Consider the following 22,203-nt stretch of genomic DNA (forward strand, 5'->3'; position numbering starts at 1 on the left):
GAAGCAGGACAGGAATTATAGGGAGAAATAAGATGGAACCATTTTTGAAGAAGTTGCTAATTAGAGGTGCTGCAGACATGGAAAGAGAGAGAAAAGAAAGACTATCTTCTCTTTTCTTCTATTTCCTCCTCTGTCCCTTCTCTCCATTTATATATCCTCCTGTCTAGAAGTCCCTGCCCTGGACCAGTTTTGGATTAAGGAATAGCAGAGATGAAGGCAGAGTTAGAGGATCTTGGTGGTAAGGAGTCCTTGGCAGTTGTGGGTCTAAAGATGTGAGGAGAGGAGAGGGAATGAAATCTCAAGCAGCAGGAGGGCCAAAAGTTGCTTGGCTACCCAGCTTCTTACAGGTAGCGTCTGTAATGAGGCATATCCTGTGCCTCAGCCTCTAATGCAGCCACTCCCTTGTGGCTCTAGGACCCTCAGTAAGCTAGGGCATGGCATTGTTTCAGAATGCTTATATTTCCTGGAAATCCAGTTCTCTCTTTTCTTTCCACAGAGCTCAAGAATTTCAGTCCCTTGGTAGCACTTTTCCTTGCTACATGTGTTCCTTTAAATATCTTCCTTTCTCACTGCTCAAACAAGAATCTTGGTTGAAAGATTCAAAGTTGTTTAACCATCCTAAGGGATCATTATTTTTTCATATTTTCTTAAAGTAGTCACTTACAAAATGTGTCTTCTATGCCAAAAGATATATAAATTCAGTTTGATGGAACAAGACTACAAGAAGACAATTTGTAGATACACACAAATTGCTAACATGCTTTAGTTTATAATACTTCGCAAAAATCTATCTGCAATATTGATTAACAGGACTTTCATAGTATGGAGTAATCTATTACAATATTTATAATAATACAATGGTGTGACTAAGGTTCCTTTTAAAAACATTTGAATATTAATTTTAAATTTTGAATATTTACTTTTAGAGATAATGGTAAATTATCAGCAAAAGTAATAACTTTAAAATGATAATTTCCTGTGTAAGAACTACACTAGTTATTTCCTGTATTTTCTGTAGGCACACTTAAGGAACTTAGGTCCATATAAAAGCAGCTGCTCTAAGTGCTGAAAACCTTGGGTAATTACAGTGGTTTTGTTAGGATTCTCTAATGATGTCCATTTCTTTTTCCCCATGGCACAAAGCTGTCTGTTGCTGACGATTCAGGATGGATGTCAGTGACCTTATATATGGCATGAGAGATTTTTCGCCTATAGCACAGGGTTTGATGTCAGTAGCTTTTGGACAATGTCAGTGAACAAAAAGAAGGAAAAAATTAAAGCCAAATATAGAGATGCTGCCCACGAATACATAACAGAAAAACGAGTTAATATTCTGATGCTAGGCTTCAACATGTCCTTTGACTAAGCCTTCAGAAGATTATTTAAAATGACCCACAAAAAGCACATTTCAAACATATCCTGGGCAATGTCTATATTCAGAATGCCAAGAAGCTGTGTCCAGGCATTTTTAATTGTTTGTGTCTTCATGGTGGAAGTAAAAGAACTTAAGATTTTATTCTTACTCCTTGGATATCTTCACTCTATGGGAGGGAAAAGCAACTTTTGGTATATACCAACAGCTGGAACTCAGTGAATGGTTTGCATTCCTTCTCCAGAATATTTTTTTGTGCCCTTCTTCATTTGTTCTATAAACATACAGTAGGTGCCTGCTATGTGCCAAGCACTGGGCTGGGCTCTGGGTAACCCTGAAGTAAATAAATCAAAATTCCTTGCATTCAAAGCTACTCAGTCTAATGAGGGATATGGTGATACACAATAACAAGGTTATATTGATCAAGTTTCCTCACCAACCATTCTCTATTTAAATTATGTTAAAAAATTAAAGTGAGATAATCAACACAGTTAAAATATCAAATAAGATCATAGGGTTTATAACAAAACTTAAAGAGTATGTCAGGGCTTATAACAAAACCACTTTCAACTTCTTCAGCTATTTCTACACACATTTATGTCCACATTTCTAAATAACAATGGCTATTTTTGATTTTTAAATCTTAGATATTTATCTACTAAATTTCTACTATGAAACATGATGATTTAATTCTCATAAGTACTACCTCCAACCCCTACTACACTTCCCTTCTCCCACTATGTCAGTAGAGTTATACTAACATTGTTAATTAATTTTCACTGAGTGTCTTATTATTATTATTATTTGAGACAGAGTCTCACTCTGTCACCCAGGCTGGAGTGCAGTAGTATGATCATGGCTCACTGCAGCTTTGACCTCCCAGGCTCAACCGATCCTTCCACCAAAGCCTCCCTAATGGCTGGGACTCAGGCATGTGCCACCATGCCTGTCTGGTGTTTCTGTATTTTTTGTAGAGATAGGGTTTCACCATCTTTCCCAGGCTGGTCTCGAACTCGTGAGCTCAATCAATCCTCCTGCCTTGGCCTCCCAAAGTGCTGGGATCACAGATGTGAGCCACTGCACCTGGCCAAGTTTCAGTGACTATATTATTAAGCTCAATTAAGTATTCTTCACAGCTAAACTACATAGTACACTAGGATTGCCTCTTCTTTTCCCTAGAGTTAAAAATTGCCTAATTTCTTAGTTTTCTATGTACTTACCACAGTTCAGTCTGTTGCAACATGGGCTGGGTGCCTTCTAGCCTACCGTACAGCTGCTGTCCTAAGACTTACCTTCACTTCTGTGAATTTCCTTAGCTTTTCTACTGTTCCCTAGATACCATGTCTTCCCTTTTCCTAGTTTACTCTCCTGTTTAGGTGGAATACTCAATTTTTATGGGTTGTGCTTTTTGCGTTCTTTTAAAGAAATCTTTATATTTTTTCTAGAAGTTTTATATTTTAGCAGCTAAATTTGGATATGATCCATTTTGAGTAAATTTTTGTGCATGGGGTAAAGGGTGAAGGTTCACTTTTTCTATTTGGATATCCAGTTGTTCCACCATTTGTTGAAAACATTATCCTTTCTTCCATTGAAATACTGGAATTTTTGGCTGGGCACAGTGGCTCACACCTGTATTTCTAGCACTTTGGGAGGCTGAGGCAAGTGGATCACTTGAGGTCAGGAGTTCAAGAAAAGCCTGGCCAACATGCCGAAACCCTGTCTCTACCAAAAATATAAAAAATTGGCTGGGTGTGGTGGCATGTGCCTGTAATCTCAGCTACTTGGAAGGCTGAGGCAGAAGAATTGCTTGAACCCAGGAGGCGGAGGTTGCAGTGAGCTGAGATTGTGCCACTTCACTCCAGCCTGGGCAACAGAGCGAGACTCTTAAAAATCAGTTGACTCTATGTGTGAGTTTATTTATAAACTGTTCTGTTTCCTTAATCTTCATGGCCACCCTATGTCAATGCCACATTGTCTTGATTATCGTAACTTTAAAGTTGTGAAAATCAGGTAGGGTAAGTCTCCAAATGTATTTTATTTTATTTTATTTATTTTATTTTTGAGAAAGGATCTCACTTTGAAACCCAGGCTGGAGTGCAGTGCCATGATCATGGCTCTCTGCTGTCTCAACCTCCTGGGCTTATGAGATCCTCTCACCTCAGCCTCCTGAGTAGCTGGGACCACAGGCATGTTCCACCACACCCAGCTAATTAAAAAAAAAGAGTGATTCTCTAGCCTCAGACTCCCAAAGAGCTAGGATTACAGATGTGAGCCACTGTGCCTGGCTTTTTTTTTTTTTTTTCCAAGAAACACGGTCTCACTCTGTTGCCCAGGCTGAAGTACAGTGGCACAATCATGGCCCACTGTAGCCACGACCTCCAGGGCTCATGCAATCCTCCCACCTCAGCCTTTTGGGTAGCTGGTACTATAGGCCACCATTCCCAGCTAATTTAAAAAAAAAAAAAAAACACCTTTTAGAGGAGGGGTCTTGCTATATTGCCCAGGCTGGTCTCAAACTCCTGGGCTCAAGCAATCCTCCTGCCTCATCCTCCCAAAGTACTGGGATTATAAGCATGAGTTACCATGCCTGTGATGGTTTTACCAATTGGTTCTTTTTACGCCTTTTCTTATAAATTTTAGGATTGATTTGTCAATTTCTAAGAGAAAAGAATCTGAGATCTTGACTGGGATTATGTTGAATGTATAGATCAATTGAAAAGGAATTAGCACTTTAAGAATACAGAGCCTTCAACCATGCATGTGTAGGGGCAGGCAGTATATGAGAAATCTCTGTACTTTCCTTTCAATTTTGCTATGAATCTAAAATTAATCTAAACAATAAAGTCTATTCAAATAAAAAAATCAAAACCAGAAAAAAAGTCTATTAAAACAAAAAATCAAAACCAGAATACAGTCTGCTAATACACGAAAATGGTATCTCTCTCCATTTATGTAGATCTTCTTTAATTTCTTCCAATATTTTGTGTTTTTATTGTACAGCTCTTGCACAGTTTTAAAAATGTATCCCTAAGTATTTTATATATCTGATGAAGTTATAAATGCCATTTAAAAAAAATTCATTTCTAGTTGTTCACTGCTAGTCAATGGAAACACAGTTACGTTTAGCATATTGACCTTGCCATTAAGCATATGGCTTTGCTAAATACACTCCATAAGTTCTAATAGCTTTTTGCAGATTTCTTATCATTTTATATGTACCCAATCACATAGTCTGCAAATAAAGAACATTTTGTTTCTTCCTTTTCAAGCAATGTCATTTGTTTCATTTTTTGGCCTTATTGCACTGGCTAAGACAGGTGCAACTCTAAGGTTGAGTAATGTGGTATAGCAAACATCCTTCCTTTATTCTTAATCTTAGGGAAAGCATTCAATCTTTCATCATTAAGTATGTTGTTATGTAGATTTTATATAGATGCCTACTATCAGGTTAAGTTCCTTTCTATTTACAGTTTGCTGATAATTTTTAAAAATCATACATGGTGCTGAATATCATGCATTTTGTGCATCTATTGAGATGATCATATAATATTTCTCCTTTATTCTGTTTGGTGAATTACATTCATTTATTTCTGAATGCCAAAACAATCTTGCATTCCTGAGATAAGCCTCACCTGGTCATTGTGTGTTTTTTTTTTATATATTGCTGGGCTTGATTTGCTAATATTTTAGTAGGGATTTTTGCTTCTCTGTTCATAGGGTATATTGCTCTTTAGTGTTCTTGTAATATTGCTGGTTTGATAACATGAGTTGGGAAGTAGTCCCTGCTTCTCTGTTTTCTTTCTTTTTTCTTTCTGAGACAGGGTCTTACTTTGTTCCCCCGGCCAGCTGGAGAGCAGTGGCATGATCTCAGCTCACTGCAGCCTCGACTTCCTGGGTTCATATGATCCTCCCACCTCAGCCTCCTGTGTAGCTGGGACTACAGATGGGCACCACCATGCCTGGCTAATTTTTTTTTTCTTTGAGATGGAGTCTCACTCTGTTGCCTAGGCTGGAATGCAGTGGCATGATCTTGGCTCATTGCACCCTCCACCTCTTGGGTTCAAGAGATTCTCCTGCCTCAGCCTCCCAAGTAGCTGGGATGACAGGCATGTGCCACCACACCCAGCTAATTTTTTTATTTTTAGTAGAGATGGGGTTTCGCCACATTGGTCAGGCTAGCCTCGAACTCCTGACCTCAGGTGATCCTCCTGCCTTGGCCTCCCAAAGTGTTGGGATTACAGGCATGAGCCCTGGCTAATTTTTGTATTTTTTGTAGAGATGGGGTCTCCCCACGTTGCCCAGCCTGGGTTTTGAACTCCTGAGCGCAAGAGATCTGCTCAGCTTGGCCTCCTGAGGTGCTAGGGTTACAGGCATGAGCCACTGCACCTGGCCTTGCTTTTCTATTTTCTGAAAGCATTTGTGTAAGATTGGTATCATTTCTTTCTTAATTGTGTGATAAAGTGCATCAGTGAGGTTATCTGGTCTTGGAGTTCTCTTTGTGGTGAGGTTTTTATTTGTGAAATATGATGTATTTAATAGATACAGAGCTATTCAGACTTTCTGTTTCTTATGTCAGTTTTGGTATTTATGTCTTGCAAGTAATATGTTTTTAACTAAGCTGCCAACTTTATGGCATAAAGTTCTTTACAACATTCCCTTCTTATCCTTTTAACTGTAGTGACATAGTTTTCATTCCAGATATTGTTAATTTGTGTTTTCTCTGTTTTCTTGAACAGCCTAGATTGTTTATTAATTTTATTAATATTTGCAAAGAACCAGCTTTTGGCATCATTGATTTTTCTCTAATGGTTGCCTGTATTTCTATTTCATTAATTTCTGCTGTTATTTTCCTTATTTCCTTTTTTCCTTCGTTTTAATTTCCTTCCTTCAAATTAATTTTGAATTTAATTTACATGTATTTTTCTTGCTGCTTGAGGTACAAGATTAGAGCATTGTTTTAATTTTTCTTCATCTTAAATTTATTATCATTATTGTTTGTATTTTTCCCTCATTCTTGTTGTCATTTTATAATTTTTTTTCTTTTCTACTATAAGCATTCAAAGCTATAACTTTCCCTCTAAGCATTACTTTACTGTATCCCACAAATTTTCAAATGTTTTGTTTTCATTTTCATTCAGTTCAAGTATTTTCTAATTTTCTTTGTGATTTCTATGGACTTTGTTTCATTTCATATGGATTATGTTGATAATTTTGTTTTTTGAGATAGGGTCTCACTCTGTTGCCCAGGCTGGAGTGCAGTGGTGTGATCTTGGTCACTGCAGCCTCCACCTCGTAGGCTCAAATGATCCTCCCAACTCAGCCTCCTGAGTAGCTGGGACTACAGGTGTGCACCACCATGCCTGGCTAATTTTTGTATTTTTAGTGGAGACAGGGTTTCACTATGTTGCCCAGGCTGGTCTTGAACTCCTGGGTTCAAAAATTCCACTTGCCTCAGCCTCCCAAAGTGATAGTATTAGAGGTGTGAGCCACTGCACCCAGCTCTAAATATTCTAACTCCTATTTTAAGGTAGGATGTTCTATAAGAGTAAATTAGATCAAGTTGGTTGGTTATGTTATACCTATCTTTTATATCATTACTGGTTTACTATCTGCTTGTTCTATCAACCAATGCAAGAGAAGTGTTGAAATCTCTGTTATAATTATGGGTTTGTCCATTTCTCCTTTTACTTCTGTGAATTTTTACTTCATATAGTTTGTAATTCTATTGCTAGGAGCATAACTTTGAGGATTGTTATGTTTTCCTAAAGAGTTGGCACTTTTTATCATTATAAATTTTCCTTATGTATCTCTGGTAATATTTCTTGTCCTAGAATCTTTTATTTTATATTAATGTAGCCATTTCATTTTTCATATTATTTGTGTTTGCAGTATATTTTTTTCATAATTTTATTTTTAACTCACATATCTTTATATATAAAATGTGTTTCTCTAGAGAGTACCATTGGATTTTTTTTTTTTTTTTAAAGCATAGATAACAAGACCCAGGCTGCTCTCGAACTCCTGGGCTCAAGTGATCCTCCCACCTTGGCCTCCTAAAGTGCTGACATTACAGGCGTCACCATGCCCAGTTAAGATTGGATTTAAAAAAAAATCCGGTTCTACTATCTCTGCCTTTTAATTGAACTATTTAAATTATTTACATTAATATAATTATTAATATTAATATTAATATATAATTATTGATATTGGCTGAGTTTAAGACTACTGTCTTGCTATTTATCTTATCTGTTCTTTATTTCCTTTTTCTTTTCCTATCCCCTACTTTTTTGTGACATTTGAGTTTCTCTTATTGGCTTATTAGTTGTAAAAATCTTCGACTATATTTTAGTAGTTGCTTCAGGGTTTAAAACAATCATTTTTAAATATGCACAGGTTACTATCAAATAGCATGGTACTACTTCACGTATAATGTAAAAGTTTACAACAATATACCACTATTTTCTCCATTCCTGTCATTTGTGCTATTGTTAGTTTATTTTACTTTTACATGTCATAAACCTCATGCTATATGGTTATTATTTATTTTGCCTTCATTTTATTGCGTGTGTGGTTGCACACATCAGTGATCCCAGCTACAGTGAGGCTGTGGCAGGACGTTCACTTGAGCTTAGGAAATTTAGGCTGCAGTGAGCTGCGATCACACTACTGCACTACAGACTGGCCAACAGAGTAAGACTCTGTCTAAAAAAAAAATTATCTCAGGTTTTATTTTTCTTTATTTTGCCTTCATTTTTTTGAAGGATGGTTTCACTGGACATATATAATTCTAAGTTGACAAGGGTGTTTTCCTTTTAGCATTTTAAATATGTTTCATGATCTTCTGGCTTGCATTGCTTTTGACAAGAAGCTTGTAATAATTCTTATCTTTCTATGTACATAAAATATCTTTTAAATATCTTTTCTTCTGGTAGCTTTTAAGATGTCTATATATATTTTTTTACATGGAGTTTCACTCTTGTTGCCCAGGCTGGAGTGCAATGGCACGATCTCGGCTCACTGCAACCTCTGACTCCCGGGTTCAAGCAACTCTCCTGCCTCAGCTTCCCAAGTAGCTGGGACTACAGGCATGAGCCACTACACCTGGCTAATTTTGTATTTTTAGTAGAGACGTGGTTTCACCATGTTGGCCAGGCTAGTCATCAACTCCTGACCTCGAGTCATCCGCCCGCCTTGGCCTCCCAAAGTGTTGGGATTACAGGCATGAGCCACTGTGCCTGGCTTTTAAGATATTCTTATTATCATTGGTTTTCTAGCAATTTTACTGTAGTGTACTTTGGTGTAATTGTCTTTGGGATTTTCCTGTTTGGGTTTTGTTCAGCTTCATGGATCAGGGATTAAAATTTTCATCAAATTTGGCAATTTTGGGGCCACTTTTGTTGTTGTTCTGTGTTTGTTTGCTTGTTTGTTTTGTTTTGAGATAGGGGCTTGCTCTGTTGCCCCCGCTTTTTTTTTTTTCAGTGTTTTTTTTTTCCGTGCTTTACTTTGGATAATTCTAATACTATGTCTTTAAATTCGCTGATCTTTTCTTGTACAATGGCTAATCTACTTTTAATCCTATCCAATGAATTTTTTATGTTAGAAATATTTTTAGTCAGGCTTGGTGGCCCACGCCTGTAATCCCAGCACTTTGGGAGGCCGAGGCGGGTGGATTGCCTGAGGTCAGGAGTTCGAGACCAGTCTGGCCAACATGGTGAAACCCCCATCTCTACTAAAAATACAAAAAAAAAAAAATTAGCTGGGCGTGGTGGCGGGTGCCTGTAATCCCAGCTACTAGGCGGGGCTGAGGCAAGAGAATCTTTTGAACCCCGGAGGCGGAGGTTGCAGTGAGCTGAGATCGCACCATTGCACTTCAGCCTGGGCAACAAGAGCGAAACTCTGTCTCAAAAAAAAAAAAAGAAAGAAAGAAAGAAATATTTTTTAGCTCTAGAAGTTATGTTTTCCCCACACTTTCCATTTCTCTTCCCTTTCTGTTCATGATTTCTTTAAATTATACAGTATATTTATAATTTTTTTTTAAAGTCTTATCTCCTAATTCTATCCTTCATGTCATTTCTGGGTATTTTTTTTTGACTGATTTTTCTCTGGTTATGATTTACATTTTCATGCTTCTTTTTTTTTTTTTTTTTTTTTTTTTTTTCACAAGACTACATCTGAAAGCAAGATTTTTGTGGTTCTTGTTTGCTGTTCCTCTCCCTGCACTGTGGTCAATATTCATCTTGTTTTTTCTCTTAGGGACAACAGGCCTGTGCTGCCTATTGTCCAAGGTCTGAAAAAGTTTCACATATTTTGTCTAGGTTTCTGTTTGTTTTTATGGAGGGCAATTCTGGTCCTGGTTACTACATCATGGCCCATTAGATTATCTTAAGATATAATTTAAAAACATATTTCTCCATTTTCCCCCTATTGCTGTGGTCCAAATATGTCCCCCAAAGTTCATATGTTGAAACTTTTTTTTCCCCCTGCCTTATTCTTCCTGGACATATGTTGAAACTTAATTGCCAATGCAGTAGTATTAAGAGATAGGCCTTTGGGGCTGGGTGTGGTGGCTCACGCCTGTAATCCCAGCACTTTGGGAAGCCAAGGCGGGTGGATCACAAGGTCAGGAGATTGAGACCATCCTGGCTAAGACGGTGAAACCCCGTCTCTACTAAAAGTACAAAAAATTAGCCGGGCGTGGTGGCGGGCGCCTGTAGTCCCAGCTACTCGGGAGGCTGAGGAAGGAGAATGGCGTGAACCTGGGAGGTGGAGCTGGCAGTGAGCCGAGATGGCACCACAGCACTCCAGCCTGGGTGACAGAGCGAGACTCCGTCTCAAAAAAAAAAAAAAGAGGTAGACCTTTAGGAAGTGACTAATTTATGAGGGCAGAGCCTTCATGAATGGATTAGAACCTTATAAAAGGGTGATTTTGCTCCTTTCATCCCTCTGCTGTATGAGGACACATCCCCTCTGAATGCCGCAAGGCTCTATCTTGGAAGCAGAGAGCAGCCCTTGCCAGAAACCAAACTTTGCTGCCTTGATCTTAGACTTCCCAGCCTCCAGCACTTCCAGAAGTAGGTTTCTGCAGATAAATTAATCAGTCTCAGGTATTTTGTTATAGCAGCAAAAATGGACTAAGATACCTATTCTCTGATTCTGGTACTCTTATTAGTCATATATTGGATCTTCTGAATTAATTCTTTAAGTTTCTTTTTTACTTGCTTATATTCAGTTCTTTTTGTTTGTTCTTTCTGGGAGACTGTCAATTTTATCATTTAAACTTTATATTGAATATTTAATTTCCTCATCCTATTTTTAATTTCTAAGTGCTCTGTTATTCATGTTTCTTTTAAAAAATAGAATCTTGCTTTTATTTTGAGGTTATGGAATCTTTTTCATTTCTCTTAGGAAATTATAGTGGGATTTTAAAGGATTGTTTTCCTGTTTCCACACGATTTATTTCTTCGGAATTCTTTCTTTTTGTTTCCGTTTCTCTCTCTTTGATTTTAGAGGCTCTTTTCAGAGGTCTCCTAATCCTGAGCTGCCTGTTTATTCATGAAAGTGAATGAGAGCTTTCTGTGCAAGGGCAAGGCTTGTTGACTGTCTCACTGTGGGGCAACTGGGCAGGCAGCTGGCATTTTCCCTCTGAAACTCTTAAATGTCAGGATTGGGAGATGTTTTCTCTTGAGCTAGTCAGTTTCCCTAAAGAGGAATGAATTCACCAACTTTTGCCCAGCGTTTTAAAGCCATGTAGGCAGGGTTTTGAGAGTAGAGCCTACTTGTATGCCTGAGAGGGAGAGAAATATTGGCTAACATTTCAGTGTTTAGTCTTTCATGAAATCCACCCGCTTTTTTTTTTTTTTTTTTTTTAGCATTACCATTTGCTGTGGTTTTTGACCCACAGACTCTGTGGTTCAACTTCTTCACAAATTAAACTGGTCCCCTCTAACTTTGTTGTTCAGGTATTCTATCCAGGCATTCTTTAAACTCTCCTCTGCCCTCATGTTAACCATTCAATATCATTCAGTGCAGGTGGCCACTCCCTCTTTCTTGAAACTCCTTTTTCTCTTCTTCTACATCATTGACTCCTGATGGAACTGATCTCTAAATACTGGAGTGTTTTTGTGATTGGTCTTGGTCTCATTTTTTTCTCTGTCTCTATTGTCTTTCACCCCATGCCATGACTTTTAAATATCATGTAAATGCTGTTGACTCTCAAACTTTCCAATCTTACTTCTCCCTTAAACTCCAGATGCTTACTTGACATGTCCATTTCAATATCCAATAGGCATTTTACGAGGTGGAATTATTCTGTTTCTTCCTTATAAAGGCTACCAGTGTCTTCCTGGTTCCTCACACAAAATTTAGGAGTCATCCTGATTCCTTCCCTTCCTTTATGCCTACATCCTGCTCATCAACAAGTTATATGAATTCCACCTTAAAATATAACTCATTACTTCCAAACCCACCCACTCCTCTTCATCTCTAAGCAACCATCTTCTCTTATTTAACTTCTGCAGTAGTCTCCCAACTTATCTCTTTGCTGTCATTCTTGAAACTCATTCTTCATATAGCAATAGAGAATTGTTTTTTTTTTAAAAAAATCCTTCAGTTGACAGAGGAAGGGAAGAAAAAGAAAACAATGCTTTCAGTGGCTTTCTATTGCACTTAGAATAAAGTAAAAACTTGTGATCGTATCCTAAAATGACCTTTATGATCTGGCCTCTGTGCCTTCCTTTCTAATCTCATATTGTACTGTTGCCTCTTCATTCACTCAACAGTGTATTTACTGAGCACCTACAATGTATCAGAAACTAAGCTAGGCACTGGGTACCATACTACAGTGTTCCTTGGATACTCAAGCTTTCTTTGGCCTCAGAGCCTTTGCATCTACTTTTGCTAGTGCCCGGCATGTTCTTTCCCTAGCTCTTTGCATATCTTCTTTCTCATCCTTCAGATCTCAATGTAAATGTCATTTCTTCCGAGGCCTTTCGTAATAACCTGATCTAAAATATCCGCTGACTCCTTTTTTTCTGTTATCTTATTTAATTCCTTCATAGCACTTTTCAAAATCTTCTCTGCTTAGGTCTCACTCTGTTATCCAGTCTGGAGTGCAGTGGGTGAATCACAGTTCACTGCTTCACTGCAGTCTTGCACTTTGGGACGAGGGATCCTGTCCTGGGCTCAAGCGATCCTCCCACCCCAGCCTCCTGAGTACCTGGGACTGAGTACCTAAGTACAGGCACATGCCATCACACGAAGCTAATTGCTAATTTCTTTTTTAATTTTTTTGTAGAGAAAAGGTCTTCTTGTGTTGTCCAGGCTGGTTTTGAATTCCTGGCCTCAAGCAATCCTCTCCTGCCTTGGCCTCCCAAAGTGCGGTGATTACAGGCATGAGCCACCATACCCGGCCTTGCTTATGTATTTTTTTTTACCATTTCCTCCCTTGTCCCTCTGTAAAGTAAACGCCTTGAGGGTAGAGGCTTTTTTTTTTTTTGAGATGGAGTCTCGCTCTGTCGTCCAGGCTGGAGTGCAGTAGTGCGATCTCGGCTCACTGCAAGCTATGCCTCCCGGGTTCACACCATTCTCCTGCCTCAGCCTCCCGAGTAGCTGGGACTACAGGCGCCCACACACCTGGCTAATTTTTTTGTATTTTTAGTAGAGATGGGGTTTCACCATGTTAGCCAGGATGGTCTCGATCTCCTGACCTTGTGATCCACCCGCCTCGGCCTCCCAAAGTGCTGGGATCACAGGCGTAAGCCACTGCGCCCGGCCTCTTTTTTTTTTTTAGTAGAGACAGAGTTTTACCATGTTGGCCAGGCTGGTCTCAAACCCCTGACCTCAAGTGATCCACCCACTTCAGCCTCCCAAAGTGCAGGGATTACAGGCGTGAGCCACTGTGCCTGGCCGAGGGTAGAGACTTTGTCTTATTTATCATGTATCTCCAGTATCTTAAGATGTGTTTTTCCAAGGACCTAGAACAGTGCCTGGCACATGTAATATATTATAGTAGTTCCCACCACCCCCTTGTTCAGTTGCCCTCAGTCAACTGTGGTCCAAAAATATTTAATGGAAAATCCCAGAGAAAATAATTTGTAAGTTCTAAAATGGATGCTCTTTTTTTCACTCTGTCGCCCAGGCTGGAGTGCAGTGGCACAATTCTGGCTTCCTGCAACCTCTGGCTCTGGGTTCAAGCAATTCTGCTTCAGCCTCCTGAGTAGCTGAGATTACAGGGTGTGCACCACTGCTCTGGGCAAATTATTGTATAAGGTTTCGCCATGTCAGCCAGGGTGATCTTGAACTCCTGGCCTCAAGTGATCGGCCTGCCTCGGCCTTCCAAAATGCTGGGATTACAGGCATCAGCCATCTAGCCCAGCTGAGTACAATGGATGCTATTCTGAGTATCATGATGAAATCTTGCACTGGCCTGTTTGTCCTGCCCGGGGCCATGAATTATTCCTTTGTCCAGCATTTCCATTCTATACATGCTACCAACCCATTAGTCACTTAGGTTATCATATCTACTGTGTCACTATTATAGTGCTTGTGTTCAAGCAACCCTTATTTCACTTGCCCCAAAGTGCAAAAGTAGTGATGCTGACATTGTAACTGTTCCTTTTTTTTTTTTTTTTTTTTTTGAGACGGAGTCTTGCTCTGTCACCCAGGCTGGAATGCAGTGGCAGATCTCGGCTCACTGCAACCTTCGCCTCCCAGGTTCAAGTGATTTTCCTGCCTCAGCCTCCCAAATAGCTGGGACTACAGGCACCTGCCACCATGCACAGCTAATTTTTTGTATTTTTAGTAGAGATGGGGTTTCACCGTGTTAGCCAGGATCGTCTCGATCTCCTGATTGAGTGTTGGTATTACAGGTGTGAGCCACCGCGCCCAGCCTCCATTTATTATTATTGTTGTTAATCTCTTAGTATGCCTAATTTATAAATTAAACTTTATCATAGATATGTACATTTAGGAAAAACTAATATATGTAGCATTCGATACTACCCATGGTTTCAGGCATCCACTGAGGGTCTTAGAATGTAGCCTTCACAGATAAGTTGGGACTACTGTAAATATTTTTTAATAGATTAACTTGATGGGGAGGTTCAGGAAAAGCTACACAGGGGAGATGATATCAAGTTCAGTCTTTAAAGAGGATTTGGGCCATGGCAGTGGCTCATGCCTGTAATCCTAGCACTTTGGGAGGCCGAGGCAGGTGGATCACCCGAGGTTAGGAGTTCGAGACCAGTCTGGCCAACATGGCGAAACCCCATCTCTACTATAAATACAAAAATTAGCTGGGTGTGGTGGCACATGCCTGTAATCCCAGCTACTCGAGAGGCTGAGGAAGGAGAATCTCTTGAACCAAGGTGGTGAAGGTGGCAGTGAGCCAAGATCACACCACTGCTCTCCAGCCTGGATGACAGAGTGAGACTCTGTCTCAAAAAAAAGAGGATTCAGATGTTGGTCATTAGAATAATCAGCAACAATGAAGGTATTTATTTTGGCTGCACATTTATTCTGGTTATGCATTATTAACATGGTCTAAGAGTAATCATGTAGGCAAAACATCTTTGTCTTAATGTCATGCAGAAAAACCTCCTTTGGGATTATTTAGAGGCTAGAAGTTTTGCCCTGTTATCAAACTCCCCTTTCTCTGTTTGGAGTTAAAAAGCATAATAGAATAACTCTTTAAAAGTAATGGCCGTTACCAGGCTGGGTGCAGTGGCTCATGCCTAGAATCCCAGCACTTTGGGAGGCTGAGGCGGGCAGATCACTTGAGCTCAGGAGTTCGAGACCAGCCTGGCCAACATGGTGAAACGCTGTCTCTATTAAAATACAAAAATAAGCCAGGCATGGTGGTGCACATCTGTAGTCCCAGCTACTCGGGAGGCTGAGGCAGGAGAATGGCTTGAACCTGGGAGGCGGAGGTTTCAGTGACCCAAGATCACGCCACTGCACTCCAGCCTGGGCTACAGAGTGAGACTCCGTCTCAAAAAATAAAATAAAGGGCCGGGTTCGGTGGCTCACACCTGTAATCCCAGCACTTTGGGGGGCCGAGGTGGGCAGATCCCCTGAGGTCAGGAGTTCAAGACCAACCTGGCCAACCTGGTGAAATCCCATCTCTACTGAAAATATAAAAATTAGCTGGGTATGGTGGCAGGCACCTGTAATCCCAGATACTCGGGAGGCTGAGGCAGGAGAATCACTTGAACCTGGGAGGCAGAGGTTGCAGTGATTCAAGATCTCGCCATTGCACTCCAGTGTGGGTAACACAGACTCCGTCTCAAAATAAAAAGAAAAAAAAATGTAAAATGTATTTTAATTCAGAATTTATCCCATGAACGTCTTACATTTTTCACATTGTAAGTTGAAACAACTAATTGAGTTGTGCTTCCTAAGGTCTTCTTATTTTAAACATCCACCCTGATTATTCAATTGCATTTTAGATATTTTGAGGAATTCATTTGTGCTAGAATACATATATTTATTTTCATAATTATATATTGCTTATAACAGCTTTGGGATGAACCAGGTAATAGGTCTGAATTTGGAAACAAGGTCGACATAACATTTTTAGGGTCACCAAATGGCTGTGTGGAAGTAGTTCTGAAAACAAAAGCTGTTTTTGGGAGAAAGAAGCTCATTCTCCTTCCTGTGGTTCGTATGTCAAGAAATTATACCACAGCTCATTCCGTTGCCAAACCAGAAACTTTGAGGTCATAGCAATGGCTCAACTCATGGATGACTGTTTCGAGGAAGCCTTCTATAGCCCTAGGCTGACTTAGGGCTATCACAATACTTATAAAAACAGTATCATATTGTAGTCTCATTACTAGTTGATTGTAGGTTTATTGCAGATCAAGACCGTATATTCCTTCCTTTGTTCTACACTGAGTAGTATTAGTGCCTGACAAATATTTAGGTGGCCAATACATATTTGATTAAATGAATAATTGAATGAATATGGCATGATATGATATAACATGACATTAATATAGCTGGTAGAAATTAGAGTAAGTTCAGTCAGAATCATTTCAAGTACTTCCCCAAAAAGAAGTAGCCAAGAGAGAGTTCAGGTCTAGTCACAGTTACTGGAAACTCATTCATTGGGAGATCAGGCTTAAGGGGCAAGAAATCTAGTCTCTAGAAGAAAAAGTTTGATGGGAAAATAATGCAAAGAAGAGATACTTCCCTTCTCAGAGAAACTTTTATTCTGTTGGTGAGGGATACAGGTATTGGAGTATAAAGGAGAAAACTAAATAAGAGGACAGAATTATACACATAAATACATTGAGAAGTAGGGATTCATTAGCTAATTTTAGAACAAATCCAGAGTAGTTTTTAATGTGATATATTTATTTTATAGCTATTACAAAACATTTTTCAATCATAATTTCATGTAAATATCTTAAAAATTAATTTCTCTTTACACTACCTTCACATGCAGAAGTTGGTTGTCAACGGCTATGAGCTGATTAAGATTCTCCAGTATTTCTAAGTCTCTAATGTCATCAATATTATTATTGCTGATATTCAATATACAGAGGGATTTCTGTAAGAAAAATAACGAAGTTAGCATTAGTAAATAGTCTAAATACTGTATATAGGAACCAGAAATCCTAATCTTTGAAAAGTTTAAGCTTGATCAGTTCAGGTTGTTTTGTTCTTTAGGCAAAAATATCAAAAGCCATGAAATTCTTTTTATTGCATTTTTTTTTCAGATGAAAGTTTTAGAACCACAGTATGTCATATAACTTACCCGTTCTCCCTATAATTCCTCCATAAGTCATATTTTTCTTTTCCAAGATACAAAATAAACTTATAGAATAAAGAAGCCAAGAATCAAAAAGCAAAGAAAGAAAAAAAGATGCCCCAATAAACAAGTAACACAATATAGAAAAAATGCTTACTGTAGCTTTAGCAAATTATCATTTTGTGCTAAATATTACTAACATTTGTACTTACATAGGGGTGCGGTGGCTCATGCCTGTAATCTCAGCACTTTAGGAGGTGAAGCGGGCGGATCACTCGAGGTCAGGAGTTCAAGACCAGCCTGGCCAACATGGCGAAACCCCATCTCTACTAAAAATACAAAAAATTAGCTGGGCATGGTGCCACACGCCTGTAGTCCCAGCTACTCGGGAGGCTGAGGCAGGATAATCACTTGAACCTGGGAGGTGGAGGTTGCAGTGAGCAGAGATCGCGCCTGGGCGACAGAACAAAACTCTGTCTCAAAAAAAGATTTGTGCTTACATAGGAAGAAATAGTTTTTGTCTTTATTTTACTAAATAGGAAACATGACCAGGAATAAAATAATATCTGGTTTTTATTTTTCTCTCTACCTGTCTATATGGTTTTCTCTTATCAATCCATATGTTCAGGAACTACTTAAAATAATAATTAGCTAATTAACAGGAATTTCAGTGTTGCTGTAACACTAAATCAGAGTCATCTTATGAGGCTCAGGAATCTCTACCAAGATGGAGTCAATCATCACTTCATGGCCTTTTGGCTAAGATCAAGTGTAGTATCTGTTCTTGTTAGTTTAAGTTTAAAAAAAACATGGAGGCATCCATGCACAGCCAACCTTTAGAAAAAATATTTCCTAATACTAAAGTACTGGGAGAACTACCTCTTAATTTTTATAAATTTGGGTCAAAATCCATCCACTATCCTCTATTTCTGGGCCCTCTAAAATAACACTGATGAGGCTGGGCACGGTGGCTCACGACTGTAATCCCAACACCGTAATCCCAGACTAGCCTGGCCAACATGGTGAAACCCCATCTCTACTAAAAATACAAAAATTAGCCAGGCGTGGTGGCGCACGCCTGTAGTCCCAGCTACTTGGGACGCTGAGGCAGAAGAATTGCTTGAACCGGGGAGGTGGAGGTTGCAGTGAGCAGAGGTCATGCCACTGCACTCCAGCTTGGGCGACAGGGTTTTTTTAATTTTTCAAATAAAAATAAAATAAAATAAAACTGATGAAATCTGTAAAACAACTACCATGTCCCATTTATGTCTCCTGCCCCAGAATTAAAGTTAGCCTGTCCCAACAAGCCTCTTGTTTTGAGGATTAGCAGGAGCCTAAGTGGTACCCTCTGGCTTCTCAATTTATTGTGGCACCTCCATCCAATGTGACTGGTTTCAGGCGACACAGTTGGAGCCCCAACCCCAGGGCTCCCAGGCCTACATAGTTCTGATGTGGTAGAGCAATCTACAATCAAATCAGGATCCCAGGAGAAAACAACTTATTATTCTAATGGCTCTCTACTAGATTGTTTAAAAGTTTCCAAATAATTGCACATTCCTCTCTCCTTAGGCTTTTTCCTAAAATTTAAAGTGTTGAGCCATGATAATCACCAAGGTCCACACTATGAATGAATGAACATCTGTATTAGAACTTCAGTTAACATACCTTTTCACATTCTTCTTTTCATCCTTCCAGTTACCCAAAGAGGCAGGTTTTATTATCCCACTTTATAAATGCTGAGTCTCTGAGATTGTACATGAGAAAATCAGCTTCAGTCCTCAGATAAGCTCTGAGCTGGCCATATAACATGAAGAGGATGTACAATGTCCAAATATACCTTCACCACATTCCTGTTTCATTATAACTTGTTAATCACTATATTCCTTGTCAAAATATTCAAATGTGAACTTACTGCCAGAGAATGAAGAGTTCTTGGATCAAACAGAAGCTTTTCCCCAAGGGGAAGCCTCTGATTCTCAACATGAAGCTCTCTTAGTTCTCCTAATTCTTCTAAACCTTCTATGACAGCAATGTAATTGCCTCCCAGATACCTGCAAAACATAGACATAATTCTAAACAGACATTCTGAGAATGTCATGGTCTTTATTAAACGTGACAAAAGTGTAATAACAAAATCACTGAGCTGAACAAAATTATAAATGTGGAATGTTGTGTTATATTGAATCTATGAAAGGTTGGTTTATCTAAATGAGAACAAATTATATTCTTACACTTAATTTAGTCTAAAAGTACATTTTTTTTTTGCTTTTTAAAAAAGTGAGCAAATTGCAACATACAATTCATATGTTGCCTAACATATGAAAAGCCCTGGTAGATAGTTTGATAATAACCATTTCTGGGTTGTAGGTTTAAAAAATGAAGATTTCACGGCTAGACACAGTGGTTCACACCTGTAATCCCAGCACTTTGGGAGCCTGGGAGTTTAAGACCAGTCTGGGCAACATAGGGAGATCCCATCTCTAAATGAATAAATAAATAAATAAATAAGCAAGCCAGTCAGTTATTGTGGTGCATACTTGTGGTCCCAGCTACTCAGGAAGCTGAAGTGGGAAGATCACCTGGACCTAGGACATCAAGGCTGAGATGAGTCATGATTGCGCCACTGCATTCCAGCCTGGGCGACAGAGCGAGACTCTGTCTCAAAACCAAGAGATAAAAGGAAAAATGAAGATATCTGGGCCTAACCCCTGGAGATTCTAATTTGGATATGTAGGTTGGAACCCAGTGCTCTGCATTTTTAATAAGCATTCACCAGCCAACTCTTGTGTCCCCATTCTGAGGCTTTTAGCCGTTTCTTTGAGGAGCATGATAGTTATTCCAGTCTGGGGAAATTGGATCCACCAATCTTCGTTGTCTAATTATAATCACTATAGGTAGTAAATGCCTTTTTACAATCAAGTTTACATCAATTGGATCAATTATATGACGCAGATGGTATGAGATATATGATTCTGAAAGGCACATAACTCATCTGGGTTCCATGGAAACTTCTTTTATCAGTTGAGCCCACATGAGGATGTTTTAAGTATCCCTATTAGCCCTTAAGACAACCCTTCCCCAGAATGAAAAGTATATCAGGCTTAATGAAACACAAATTATTAATATTATATGTGAAACAATTTACTTCTTGTTAATAATAGTACGAGAAAATAGAAATTGAGGTCTGTTCCACAAAACCCATGTGGGAATCATATGGTTTTTTTTCATATAAGTATGAAATCATATCAATTTCATATTGAATTTACTTTTGGAATTTAATGCAAAAAATGGAAATGCCTTCATGCAAAAAAATGTAAGTACCATAATCATAAAAATCAGATACATTATTAAAAAATAAAAGCACTTACAGTTTTTCCAGTTTCTTTAATGACCTGAGGTTCTCTATATATGAAATACAATTGTTTTGTAGGTACAAGTGGGTCAGATTTGTGGCATAATTCAGGTTAGTGATTTGACTAATACAATTATCATATAAATATAAAACACTAAGATTTTTGCAAAGAGAGAGGTCTTCCTAAAAGGGAAACAAAAACATGTCAAATGTAATTTCTCCTGAAAACTTAAAAGTTTGTTTTTAACAAAAATTTTCAGTTGATTATTCTACAAATTTCTCTAAGGTTAATATAAAAGAACAGTATTTCTCTGTTCTTGGCACAGTTAAAACAAGACTAGACTGATTACAAAAGAAATTCTGTAATATATTTTTCTTTTTTTAGAAATTCTGTAATTATATCAATAAAACTGGAATTGTTAAGATTTTCCCAGTGCAAGCAATTTTCCTTGGAAGCAATTAGGCTCCTCTGGAAGTTGGAGCATTGAATAAATTATTGTCTCAACATTATAAATAAGGTTTAATATTTCTGTAGAATTGGAAGTCAACTATTGTGGTTTATAATACTGAAAACTGGGAGTCATCTAGATATCCAAGAATAATAGATTATTATTATTTTTTTTTCCTGAGATGGAGTCTCATTCTGTTGGCCAGGCTGGAGTGCAGTGACGCCATCTCGGCTCACCATAACCTCCGCCTCCTGGGTTCAAGCGATTCTCCTGCCTCAGTCTTCTGAGTAGCTGGGACTACAGGTGTGTGCCACCATGCCCGGCTAATTTTTGTATTTTTAGTAGAGACGGGGTTTCACTATGTTGGCTAGGCTGGTCTCGAACTCCTGACCTCGTGATCCACCTGCCTGGGCCTCCCAAAGTGCTGGGATTACAGGTGTGAGCCACCGCGCCCAGCCTCATAGATTAATTTTTTAAAAACTATGATAATGCTATCAAAAGAAATACTGTAGAACCATTAAATATCCTTTTGTTTCTTCAGTAATATCTAATACATAGTTAAGTGAAATTCATAATATATAGTTAAGTGAAAATAGTACATTCAATATGACCCACTACTGTAAAATTATATGAATAAAAGACTGAAAGGATATTACCTAAATATTAAAAGTGATTGTGTCTGAATAGGATTACATTCTTTCTTATTATATGTATATTATATGAAAAAGAACATCAATTACTTTTTTTTTTTTTTTTTTGAAACAGGGTCTGCCCAGGCTGGTGTCAAACTCCTGGGCTCAAGTGATCCTAGCGCCCTAGCCTCTCGAGTAGCTGGGATTATAGGCATGCGCCACCATGCCCAGCTACCAGTTACTTTTGAGATAAAATAATTAAAGGGATTTTTTAAAAGGCTGCCATTTCTTGTGTCATGGCAGATCAGCCTAGAGTAAATAGACAAGCGGTAAAGTGAAGTTCTGCTCAAAAATTTCTCAGCCTTCATTAAGTTAACTTCTTTTAAAATACAGCTATGTGTTGGAAACTGTAAGTTTAGAAGTTATTCTCATTTTAGTGTGAATTACTTTAACCAATTTGCCTTCCTTCTAACAAAAATCATCCACCCTGGAGGAGCACTGATTGATGTGAGGACAGAGTATGAAATAGGGGCTTTACTGGGGGCTCTCCAGAGAAAGTAGTCTTACATGATATGATGAGGTAGAGAGTTCTGGGCAACAAAAGAGAAACATTAGGTTTGGGCAAAGGAATTCATGGGAAGAAGGAT

The 22,203-nt window shown here is 38.7% G+C and overlaps 1 protein-coding gene and 1 pseudogene across 4 annotated transcripts in view; one reads left to right on the forward strand and one right to left on the reverse strand.

Annotated features, from left to right (window-relative positions):
• The window catches only part of PPP1R42 (protein phosphatase 1 regulatory subunit 42), a 68,104-nt gene that overhangs the window by 29,779 nt on the left and 16,122 nt on the right, over positions 1-22,203 (reverse strand). For 3 of the 4 annotated variants that reach the window (XM_034966178.3, XM_034966177.3, XM_055116631.2), the window contains exons 3-5: positions 20,492-20,658; positions 19,036-19,174; positions 16,806-16,922 (exon numbers count right to left, since the gene is read on the reverse strand). In XM_034966178.3, coding sequence (XP_034822069.1) covers positions 16,806-16,922; positions 19,036-19,174; positions 20,492-20,658 — 423 coding nt within the window. The remainder of the gene's footprint in view (positions 1-16,805; positions 16,923-19,035; positions 19,175-20,491; positions 20,659-22,203) is intronic. The other variant, XM_034966180.3, reaches the window with a different exon arrangement.
• Positions 17,863-18,036, forward strand: LOC112440800 (U2 spliceosomal RNA; annotated as a pseudogene).

This window comes from Pan paniscus, chromosome 7 (assembly GCF_029289425.2).
Source record: "Pan paniscus chromosome 7, NHGRI_mPanPan1-v2.0_pri, whole genome shotgun sequence".
Lineage (NCBI taxonomy): Eukaryota > Metazoa > Chordata > Mammalia > Primates > Hominidae > Pan > Pan paniscus.